Below are 12,771 nucleotides of genomic sequence, written 5' to 3' on the forward strand. Positions count from 1 at the left end.
CAGAACCCATCATCCACAAAGCGTCTGGGGTAGGGTACAGTAGGCACAGCCCCACTGATGAATCTGCCACTGTACCCGAGACGAAACGCAATCCTAAAACCATCCTTTTCACACCACAGCTGTGGCGAGTCCTACATGACCGACCTTTCCTATACCAATAAACAACTGGACGACCCAAGGAGCCGGAGCGGAACAGAAATTGCCTACGGAAGCGAAGATAGAAGATAAGCAACAAGCTCCCTATATTGTCGACGAAAAGAGAGAGCTTTTTTTTTGGACAATCCTCCCCCGCCGCTGCCGATATATCTGCGAATGGTGACAAATCCAAACGACAGATGGCACGAGTTGAGAAATATCGGTAAAAATTTGGAAATCATGGAGCTCACAGCGTGAGCGTGTGACGAGAGGGGGATATCCATGCACATTGTACAGCATGTGCATAACATATGGTGATGGTGATATGGTGTATTATGTGGCCGCATGGCCGACTCTAGCTTTGAAGCGAACAACGAGTTGCGAAAGGAATTAAGAAAAGAAAAGAAAAAAAAAAAAAAGAGCATAAGACTGTTGGTATTTGCGGCGTCCGTGCATAGACAGGATCAGATAAGATCGAGAATTTAATAAGAGTTCAGGGTGAAATTCTCCAGTAAGAGGCGAATGAGGAAATCGAAGGAAGCAGCGACAACAGCATGGTGGTGAAGTGGTGACTACCGCGCGAGAGGAAACAAAACAGTTGCTAAGCAACCGAAGCGACGAGCGAACGTAGTGCGGACTGCGGCGGCGGGGAAGGGGTCAGCAAGCAGCCAGCAGTACGTTAATATAATAATCGTCGTCAATCGTCATTATTTTCGTTTCGCGTCGCGTAGTGTGCTGCGAGCGGGCAAGCGTCGTTTTGATTTGTGCGTGAACTTTGGCAAAGTTCTCGAACGCTAGCAACAACAACAACAACAGCCTATACAGAGCGCGCGGGCGCGCATGAGCAGGGAGCTATGCTTCTCAAACTTGAATTGATGCACACGCTCTCACTGCTCACCGCCTCTAAGAATATCCTCACGGGACGGCCGAGTCACAGCGTCACGCAGAGTGCCGAGCTCGTATAGTCTCTTCTCGGGATCCTAAGCATAAAGAGCAGAGTTTTAAATCGCGAATCGAAGAACACTATCACGGTAATCGACATTGCGCGGTGCGGTTTATTATTGTTTATTATTGTAAATCATCATTCGGTCGGTCGTTATCGCTGTCGTCGTCGCCTGCTGCCTACTTGCCCCCCCTTTTTTTTTATCCCACCCTGAACGATCTTTCGATGCCGTTGATAACGCTTTTTTACCACCGCGCGATCATACTTATAATATATTTTATATGATCGATGAATGAAAAGAAGATTGGTGATATGAAAAGGAAGAGGTGCCCTGACCGCCTGCCTCGCGTTACCGTTGCCCCGCGAACGCTCTTTGTCCTCCGAACGGAACGCTCCAATAAGATTCGCGCGGCTTCAATTTGATCTTTCTCATATATATATATATTATTCGTGCACTCTTCGGTAACTCGTCCAATGCTAACGGTGTCTGTGTAGCAGTAGCCCTATGTACCTCGTCGAAGAACTTGCTCACAATCGCGATCTTTTTCTCTATACCATCGCGGTAGGTTCCACGGAAAATCGGATCGGAAACGGAGCGAGGATATAATGGTCAAATAATAGGCGAATTTGGTGATAGCGCTAGCGTAACCGTACGTTTCGAACCGGGGGTGTGGAGTGGCGGTGGTGGGTTCGAAAGAAAAAAAAAATATTACTAAACTTAGGTCGATGTTTCGCTTGGCCGGCGTCGAGTGGCAGCAAACCGGTTTGCTTATTGAGGCGCGCGCGTGCTCGTGTCCATACGTTAAGAGGTTAAGGCAAGGAAGCGCCGCACCAAGTACCGATGAGAGACGTCCTGCTGCAAGCTGCGCAAGGGCGAACGAAGAACGAAAAGCAACAACGAATTCTATATACATACAAGCAGATTGGTGGAAATACTTGTGAGTCGAATTTTTCCGGCGCGTGATTTTGTTTTCTTTCCTTTGTGCGGTTGATTATAGCAAAATCTTATTATATAGCAAATATTAACTGGTGAAAATATATTGTCAACGGTTTTCACAGTCGGGTCGAGAGTACCTTTATTTTTCATGTTCGTTGTGAATTGTTACAGTGCGTTGTGTGTAAAAAGGCGGACGAATCGTGCGTGTACCCGCGCGGTCTTCGAAATCACTCGGGTCGTTGTACCGGAAGGAAAAAAAACGTGCATGTGCGTTTACGACGCGTCGGTGGATAGCGTGCACATGTTTTTAACGAAGCGTTGAAGCGAGTCTCATCAGCACGGAGGATAAAACGAGTATTTCGACAATAATGAAAATGGACGAGGAAGAAACAGACGGTATCAAGTCGCCGATAAAGAGACTCGGATCAACCAGAAAATTGCTCGTTTTTAATAGTGAGTACCGATTCTTACTCTTGTTGTTTTGTTGTTCAATATATATATATATGATATATGATATTCTCTTCGACCGACATTATGCGAGCGCACGATGGCTCTCGTTACTACCGCGGAGACCGTGCATACATGACTTGCGAATCGGTGTTTTTGAGTGTGTCGAGATGAAAATATGTGCCTTCGTTTTTTTATCTCTGCTCTGCTTTGTCACTCTCACCTTTCACCGATGAGAAAAAACAAACGCGTAGCATATCATAATATATTCTTGCGGGTAGCATCGCTATTTAGAAAAAAAAACGCGAGCATTAGATCCAAAATATAATATATAACAATAAACTATTTTCTTTTTTTTCGCGCAAAGCTCTCCGCGAATACGAAGATCATTGCTAAGGAATTTGTGATGACTGTAGTATATGTTTGTTGATTTGTAAATAAGGCAAAATCGACAAAATGTAAGGTTAGAAGGACGCGCGAGCGGGGTACAGTACTCGCTAAAAGTTATGAGATTGAAATTGGAAAGGCGCCTTATTGGAAGAGAGGGGGGAGAGGTGCGTGTGCGTTGGTAATAGCGGTAATAGCTGGGGTCGCGTTCGGCTCTTTCGACAAAAGTATAACAAAAAAAATGAAATCAAACATTCGTGAGATTTCTATCTTGAATTCCAAGGTGTAGCGGGTAAAAAGTAAATAACGACGCGGATGAGGGACTTGTATTATACAAGATCCGGAGCTGCAGGCACGAACAAATTTTACGATACAACACCGAGAGTGCATGGAAACGGGGGAGCGAGAGAGAGAGAGAGAGAGAGACACGGAGCAGCATATTTCTGCGAAATGTCGAAACGAACGAGAACGAGATTAACGGGGATGGGGGGTTTGACATATGAACGGGGAAAAGGCATTACCTGTATTATCATCATTGTTATTATCGAAAATAACTTGCGGGAAAAGTTGTTGATTCGATCCGATCGGACATCGATTTCGCATGTACTATTGTACTTTGTGCGCACACAGTGTGACTAGTCACAGATCTTCGAGATTATCACTGCGGGCAAATTGTCAGATACAAATGTGCAATGGTAAAAAATTTATTTCAATCCAATTGAATCTCGTCGTCGTTGATTGCGACGAATCGATGCGGGATGTGCTGGGATCGATCGAGAAAAAGAAGGGTTTTGGCTTACGCACGAGTTCTTGTATTGAAAAAAAAAAAAAAGTTAAAACATGCACGCGGTGTGTTTACAACCGTTGAGGAGGAGCTGCTTCGCTGATAATTCAGTCAGTCGATCGCGGTATCGCGGTGCGTAAAACTCGGTGCGATCGCTCTGTTGTATTTTTTATTCGAGCCCGACCTCTATATACACTTATACTTTGTACGCTTTCGCGCTTTCACATAGTTTGCGAGTAACTCGGAATATACACTTTGAAAAGCAATTTGCTCAAAGAAAAGCAGAGCACCAGCAGCAGCTCCCTCTCAACTCTTCTCGCCTCGAAAGTGTGCGCGCTTAGGTCAGCGATTTTGATAATGATTTTTTCCTTGAAAGTACATCATAAAAGGAGACGATCCTCAAAATTTGAGCCCGATTCGTTAAAACCCGGCCGCTGGAGAATTAGCAGCGACTATATCACTCAGAGATTCCGTGTTCAAGCGGCATTCTTTTTGGTGAACATTCTCCTTTTAAGAAAAAAAATATATCAACAGAATACATCCTCACAAAAAAAAATCACCTGTTATGGTAAGCAGCCAGCCTCCCTTCGGCAACTGGTAGGTTTGGGAAAATTTTAAAAACATGTAAAATTTTGTTGATTCGGCGGTTTAGTTGATGGCTTCCAGCTGAGCCGGATTTGACTTTATCACTAATATATATTTTTTTTCTTGAAAGTAGAACGTTATGCAAATTTTTGAAAACTATTCAAAAATTGACCTTTTTTTGAAATTTCAAAAAATTCTTCAGCGGCCGGGTTTTATCGAATCGGGCTCAAATTTTGAGGATCGTCTCCTTTTTTTATGTACTTTCAAGGAAAAAATCATTATCAAAATCGCTGACTTGAGCGGGCACACTTTCCTCGAAAAGTAATGGATCTGCCCGTATAGAATGTTTATTTGAAAATAAAAAATAGCGGATGTTCGGTGGAGAATGCAGGGCGGCGCAGGTGGCTGCTGCCGGTATTTCAGAAGTCAGAGCGCTACGCGAGCGGCGGGCGAAGGATGACCTCAACGGATATAGCTCGGCTTCCTATCCGTTTTTACGGGAAGGAGAGACGACCCGCGCGCTATTCTGCATTCTGCCTCATCTCTATTCGAACAACATTTGAAGAAAGAATCACGCAGAACGCGATGAGTCGTCAAGACCTACGGAAACCGGCAATATCGACAAGATGAATACGCGTATATAACGCCTACGGTAGAAAAAAAACGCCGATAAGAAGAGATTCTGGACTCATGAAGCCGTACGCGTATGCTCCGCCAAATTTGAAAAATCATTTCGTTTCCACCCCGGTGAATCTCAATTAAATGGTAGACCAACTCGAACATTTATTCGGCGCGCGCCACTCGCGTCTCCGTCGTTGCTGACGGGTGGGAGATGGTTGCTGGGCCAGAGGATGTATGATAAAAAATAATCAAGAGACGCGGTAGCGGCTCGACGCCAAGTATTAAAAGGAAAAACTGCAGCGCAAAAGAAAAGTCAGCGCGAGCCCTGCCGCTACTCTTATATACGCGAATATGTCGGTTTTATGACGTCACAGAATTTTCAAATGGCTTTCACAAATAAACCATTTCATAAAAGAACTTGAAAATTTGTGACGATTTTTTTTCGATTTTTCTCCTTCCATTGGTCTTTGTTGCAAGTAAATCCGCCCAGTAGATCCTGAGATATGTAACGTTAGTGATTTAAAATCCATCATTTCGGGATTTTCATTTTCTTAGAGACAGAGGGGCGTAAGTTACGCTTGTTTACATTTGGACTTACGTCCTTTGCACGATTTCTTACTTTTGTCACACTCTACGTCACGTACTACGCTGAACGCGGCTACCCCCTCTCCTTCTGCGTCGCCGAGCGAGAGAGACAGAGAATGGGCGCACAGCGGGGGCAATACCAGCTCCTGGTTTGCGCATAAAATATGTATATAATTATATAATATATATTTTATTTATTAATATTAATTAATAATAAAATATTATTATAATAAATATTGTAATATAATTAATATATAATATAATATATATATTACATTATACAATATATAATATGAAATGATAATAATATAATAAAATAAAAAAATTGAATAATACGAATAACATTAAATAATAAATAATAAAAATAAAAAAATATAAAATTCTGGTCGACGCCGCTGAATTTTTCGCGGATGTCTAGGGCGATAACTCATGGGTTTTGGAGGACTAGGTTTAGGTACATTCTATCGCGATTTTCGATTTCTAGGTGGACGACCCCATAGTTTTTTATGTCCAGATATATTCCTCCATGGCTTTCGTCGTCTAGGTATGTTTTTTCATGGTTTTCTAGATCTGGGTCGACGGCTCCTTAGTTTTCGATGTCTAGGTATATTCCTCCATGGTTTCTGATGTGCGAGTGTATTTCTCCATAGTTTTTCATGTCCACGTGTATTTCTCTATAGTTCTTGATGTCTAGGTATATTCCTCCATGGTTTTCGCGATTGAGGTTGACGGCTCCACAGGTTTCGATGTCCAGGTATGTTTCTCCATGGTTTTCGTGGTCTCGGATAATTCCTCTATGGGTTTCGATGTCTAGGTATATTCCTCTATGGTTTCTGATGTGCAGGTGTATTTCTCCATAGTTTTTAATGTCCAGCTGTATTTCTCCATAGTTTTTAATGTCCAGCTGTATTTCTCCATAGTTCTTGATGTCTAAGGTATATTTCTCCATGGTTTTCGTGGTCTAAGTATGTCTCTTCATGGTTTTCGCGGTCGAGGTCGACGGTTCCACAGTTTTCGATGTCTAGGTATGTTTCTCCATGATTTTCGTGGTCTAGGATAATTTCTCCATGGGTTTTGATGTCTAGGTATATTCCTTCATGGTTTTCAATGTCTAGACGTGTTCCTTCATAGTTTTCGTGGTCCAGGTATATTCCTCCATGGTTTTCGATGTATGGATATGTTTCTCCATGGTTTTCGTGGTCTAGGTACGTTTCTTCATGGTTTTCAATGTCTAGGCATGTTCCTTCATGATTTTCGTCTTCCAGGTATATTCCTCCATGGTTGTCTCGGTGTAGGTAGATTCCTCCATGGTTTTCGTGGTCTAGGTATGTTTCTTCATGGTGTTCGTAGTCGAGGTCGACGGCTCCACAGTTTTCAATGTCCAGGTAAGTTTCTCTCGGGTTTTCGTGGTCGAGGATAATTCCTCCATGGGTTTCAATGTCTAGGCATGTTTAATCATGGTTTTCGCGGTCGAGGTTGACGGCGCCACAGTTTTCGATGTCCAAGTATGCTTCTCCATGGTTTTCGTGGTCTAGGATAATTCCTCCATGGGTTTTGATGTCTAGGCATATTCCTTCATGGTTTTCGATGTATGGATATGTTTCTCCATGGTTTTCGTGGTCTAGGTACATTGCTCCATGGTTTTCGTGGTCTAGGTAGATTCCTCCATGGTTTTCGTGGTTCAGGTATATTCCTCCAGAGTTTTCGATGTCTGGATATGTTTCTTCATGGTTTTCGTGGACTAGGTAGATTCCTCCATGGTTTTCGTGGTCTAGGTAGACTCCTCCATGGTTTTCGATGTCTGGGTATGTTTCTCCATGGTTTTCGTGGTCTAAGTTGATGGTTCCACAGTTTTCGATGGCTAGGTCTGAGTTTCCATAGTTTTTGTTCTCTAGGTATATTTCTTCATCATTTCCGTGATCTAGGTCGATGACTTCATACTTTTCGATGTCTAGGTATGTGTCTACATATTTTTCAATGTCTAGGTATATTCCTCCATGGTTTTGGATGTCCAGGTATATTTCTTCATAGTTTTAAATGTCTACGTATGTTCCTTCATGGTTTTCGTGGTCCAGGTATATTCCGTCATGGCTTTTGATGCTAGGTCAACAATTCCATAGTTTTCGATGTTTGGTTATGGTTCTCCATGGTTTTCATGGTCTAGGTCGACGGTTCCATTGTTTTCGATGTCTACGTCGACAGCTCCATGGTTTTCGATGGCTAGGTATATTTCTCCATGGCTTTCGTCGTGCTGGTATGTTTTTTCGTGCTTTTCGAGGTCTAGATCAACGGCTCCGTAGTTTTCAATGTCCAGGTATGTTTTCCCATTGTTTTCGTGGACTAGGTTGACGACTTCATAGTTTTCACTATCCCGGTTGATAGCTCCATAGTTTCCGATGTTAAGGTGAATTTGTCCATGTTTCCCGATATGAAAGTCAATGGCTCCATAGTTTCCGATAGTGTGGTGAGTTTTTCTAAGGTTTTCGATATCTGGGTCGTCGGCTCTATAGTTTTCGATGTCTAGTTTAGCGACTATAGGGTTTTCGATGTCTAGGTGGATGCCTTCGTATTTTTCAATATATATTCGACAATTTTATATTTCCCAATATTTAGGTAAACGGTGCAATGGTTTACGATATATTTCCTCATAGTTATCGATATCTAGATCTGCGATTTAATAGTAGTTTGCATTGACGAGGCAGGTTCAGACGTTACAGAAGACCATGAAAAAATATCACTGGACACCAATAACCATAAAGCTGTGGTTTTAGACATTGAATACCATGGAATCATCTCCTTGGACATTGCAAACCATTGACAGTATCCATGTCAACATGGAATCCATGAATGAAAAGAAGATAGTTTCAAAAATCATTTTTCCAAGTAAACAAGTGGAGCTTTTCAAAAAAAGGAATAGAAAATGAAAATATGATCCCATTGCATAGGAATTTCCCAATCTTTTATTGGAAAATTCGATTTGCTGAATGGATAATCAAAATCGTCACCATTATTGCTTGTAAAAGGTTTCAACTCACATGAACATAACCGCACAGTTTTCGTCCGTCTACATAGAAAAATTGGCTGTGTCGATTGCTTTTGGCACATAGAGAAAAGCACTCAACTTGAAACAAATCGTTTTAAAAATTTTCGTCGAAGACGAGGAATGTATTTTTTTTCTTACGTAAATATTGTCACGCCTCTAAAAAATAAGCTAAATTAGAAAAAAAAATAATTGACAAAGTAAAAAAAGAACGCCAATTATTAAAAGGTCGCGACCGTAGTTTCCAATAATTTTCTATATTTGCATTATCAATAAAAAACTTCAAAATATAAAAAAAAAATGAGATCGTTTTCTGAAGTTGGCAAATATAGTGAATGAAATACGATTCCTATATAGTTGTCACGTCTCGCAAAAAGAAGTGAAATCAGTAAATATTAAAACTTCAATAAGTAAAAAAGGCACGCCAAGTATTAAAAGGTCGTGACCATCGTTTCAAATGATTTTCTATATTCGCATTGTCAACAAATAAATTTAAAAAAATGTTTAACTGTGAAAAAATATGAGATCTATTGTAACATATGCAGTGAATGAATTACATTTCCTGTAGGAATTCTGAATTTTGGAAATAAAAAAAAATGAGATCATTTTCTAACGTAGCCAAGTACAGTGAATGAATTAAGGTTCTTGTGGAATTCATTCGTGTACACTTTTAGCCCTAATCCCTCACTTATTCAGAAAAATTTTCCAGCAAACGTCACAGAGCAACAAAGGTTTCTCGAATGATTCTGCAATTATTAAGAGATTATCATCTGTTTTTATGCTAGCTCGGGTTATAAACTTAAAACAGTTTACGCGTACAAGTGCATGCATTGTATCTATACGATGAACTGCACAAATTCATTTTCAACATTACACACAAGCTTGGCGTGCATGGTTTTCAATCGGAAGCTCGGCGAAGGAATGCCTCATCCGTCCATATATTTGAAGAAAACTTGATGATCCTCTCATGTAATTGGTTTTTAATTTGCCATCCCTTTTCCATCCAACTATTTTATTGAGTAGTTCGACGTGAGATCCCGCGCTATGTACACAAAGAAAAATATCTATCTTGACTAGTTTGTCTGATAAATCCATTACTCCAAATGTTTCGTATTCAACGCGTTTTCTTTTCTCAAATCAATGTTTACACAGCTTACTTCTTTGTTCATCCATTTCAATACTTGTGTAATTCATCCAATCATCTGCCCATTTGGTAAAAAAAAGAGTGTACGGACAAACGAGTGAAAGTGACGCGTGGATAAATTAAAATGCGTATGGGCATGAAAGAATGGCCGTATCTATCCGTACAAGATAAAGGCATATAAAGGGATTGATTGATTTCATTTCTTTATCCGTTCGTTTAATTGTTCAATTTTATCCACAAATTTCACCCATCTGTATTGTTTACCAAATCATTATATAACAGGGCCCCTCTTATTTTATTGGGGGATCGGTTTTTTTCACACTCGTTCATACAATTCTAATTAATTATTGTTTTCATAGTAAATTTGAACAATTGTCTCTTCCCGAGCTTCCGATTGAAAACCATGCACGCCAAGCTTGTGTGTAATGTTGAAAATGAATTTGTGCAGTTCATCGTATAGATACAATGCATGCACTTGTACGCGTAAACTGTTTTAAGTTTTATATCCCACACGAATGATAGATTCAACGGTTGTTATTGCATTGAAGCCGATTCATTGGCCGGCCGACCGACGATTCCGCGATTGTGAAAATTCGTCGCGATTCGAGGCGCAATTATACATATTATATATATACAAACGTATCGCCAACGAGAGATCAAGAGCGGCGTATACGGTTCCGTATACGAGCGCGAGCGACGACGCTGAAATTAAAAAAATTGGGCTCCAATCAAATCAACGAATTAAAAAGATTTATAATTATTAAGTATCGGTGCGCAGGTTGAAAAACTACGAATTGCAAATTCGACAGGGAACGGAATTATTTGAGAATTACTGGAATTTTAGATCATATGTCGTTGGACTTGAACGTTGCAAACTTGATGAGCGTCATGGAGCGAGCGAGCGGGCGGGGGACAAACGAACCTATCGTTGAATAATACGAATATTTTTTTTCAACGAGCCGTAGCGTAATTTATAATTAATTCGGATGGTAAGAGAGAATCATGAGAGACTACGAGCGGCGGCGTACGAAATTAAAGTTTAACGATACTCGGTGTAAATTACGAGTCGCCGGTTCTCACGCGGAGACTCGTATACAATATTCCGGGATGGAATAAGATAACGGGGGGAAAAGGCCTATAGGTAGTAGTAGTAGAGGGGGTGGTACGCGCGGCGCGCAGCATAATATACAGCATACATACTCGTTCCTGTCCTCATTGTCACTCGCAATTGGATCAAATCTTGCTGTAGTATATGCAGAAAAATGTAAAGACAAAATCTCAACAAAATTCAACCTCTCTCCTCGCGTCCGCGCATAGACCGCGCATAGACCGCCCAACGCACAAAACGGGCCTAGATCGGTCACAAATCGCGTTGTGGAAAATATTACTTTGCGGTTGAATATACATAACGATATCGACTGTTAAACACCAAAGTCACTTCTCTATACGTTTGTACCCCACCGCAACAAGCAATACTACTTCGGAGTCACTAAAATCGCGGTTCAAAAGCTACCAAGTAGTATGTTTAATGCGAGAAGAAAATTTTTGAAGCGATTTTACGAATAGTACATCTGCGAGCTGCAAGCAAGATATAGACAAGTCAGTTGCGTTGCGTGTTCAAACGGCGCATTTTTAAGATGCGCGCGCGCGCGCTACAATCGATACGGTAAACAGCAACAGTAAGCTTTATCATCGGGATCCAATCCCCTCTATATATAATTAACGGTGGCGACCGCTTCAACTTGACGCGAGCGACGGGAAATGAAACAAACTTGCCTTGCTTTACGTTAAACTATTTCTTTTTATTTTATTAATATTCGGCGTGTCTGCCTCTAAACGTTCGGAGCTATAGAGGGACATTGGTATTCGGTACGCGCGAACGGAGATTCGAGCCAACTTCCTCTCTCCTTGGTATATTATTGCGCTGCCCGATTCCTGCCTCGACTTGTCTCGTCGACGGCGACGGTCGACGCGAATATCTATCAATCAGGTACGCGATGTTTGGAAAAATGGCATTTTCATTAAATGAAATCCTATCCGGGTAGTAGTACTCGGGACCATACGGATCGCGAGTCGCAACTCATTAATCATAAAATTAATTCAATCGATACCCCCCGCCAGGTTGCGTGCGTCCAACTTTTTTATCTTCAACGAATATTTTTCTCCGTTATACGCATGCTCTATACTACGCAGTTGTAAAAGAGAACCAACGCACGAAGAGAGTAAAATTCGTTCTGTCTGGCTGAGTCTCTCACGACGCACCGAGACGCGCGACGAAAATTCTGAAAAACCAACAAAATATTATAGAATGCGCCGCGTATGCTCGTGTTGGAGAGAGAGAGAGAGAGAGAGAGAGAGAGAAAAGAAAGGCCGGTCAAGTAGGAGCAAAGTCATAGCTGTGCGCGAGAGATGCGAGGGATGCGAGCCATGGGAGCGACCAAAAGTATCGAAAGAAGAAAGAAGAGATGAGCCGCCTGAGCTGCAGAAAGCAGACGGAAATCATGTTGCGAGATGCGCGCGCGCTTAAGAAAGAGAAGAACAAAATGCACACAATGCCCACCAACGCGTATTCCCCCCTCCCCTCTGTGTATACATAACCATCCGAGTGGCGGCGCATATACAGGATAACTAGAGAGGAGAGGGAGAATCCGGTTGCCTGGCGACCAGCCAGCCAGCCAGCCAGCCAGCCAGCCAGCCATCTACCCATCTAGTTCGATCCCAGCCGGCTGAGAGCAGCATCTAGCGCGCAACGGCAGTAGCGGCATGAGCCAACACACCGAAACACATACAAAGCCACCCTCGCAGCGCGAACAAGACCGAAAGATCGCGCCGTCAGTCGGTTTTCCACGTTCCAAGAGGATAGAGATATCTCGTATACGCATAATATATAAAACACTCGTCGGGTCGATCCGCTATCTCTTTATACGACGACAGAAAAAGTAAATCTCTCGATTCCGTGCTGCGTATGATATTTGTATCGATATCGAGTTTGCTCGTCGGTGGTCAGTTTCATCTAACCGCTGATTGTACGGATAGTGATCGTCGCATGGGTGGTGGGTGGTCAACTATCTCGGTGCTGGCGGGTTTGTACATCCATGCAGCAGCAGCAGCAGCGTACAGGATCAAGATGAACGCTCGGTGAGAGGAGAAAAGCTCTCGTCTC

The 12,771-nt window shown here is 42.0% G+C and overlaps 1 protein-coding gene across 3 annotated transcripts in view; it reads left to right on the top strand.

Moving 5' to 3' along the window:
* Positions 1 to 786: 786 nt before the first annotated feature.
* LOC122409865 (SLIT-ROBO Rho GTPase-activating protein 1-like) overlaps positions 787 to 12,771 on the top strand; it is a 38,628-nt gene continuing 26,643 nt past the window's right edge. Inside the window, exons 1-2 of one of the 3 annotated variants that reach the window (XM_043417736.1) lie at positions 787 to 2,016; positions 2,187 to 2,468. In XM_043417736.1, the coding sequence (XP_043273671.1) occupies positions 2,384 to 2,468 (85 nt within the window). In that variant the 5' untranslated portion in view covers positions 787 to 2,016; positions 2,187 to 2,383. Of the gene's footprint in view, positions 2,017 to 2,186; positions 2,469 to 12,346; positions 12,747 to 12,771 lie in introns of those variants that run through there. The other 2 variants (XM_043417739.1, XM_043417743.1) reach the window with 2 other exon arrangements.

Source organism: Venturia canescens, chromosome 4, assembly GCF_019457755.1.
Source record: "Venturia canescens isolate UGA chromosome 4, ASM1945775v1, whole genome shotgun sequence".
Taxonomy (NCBI): domain Eukaryota; kingdom Metazoa; phylum Arthropoda; class Insecta; order Hymenoptera; family Ichneumonidae; genus Venturia; species Venturia canescens.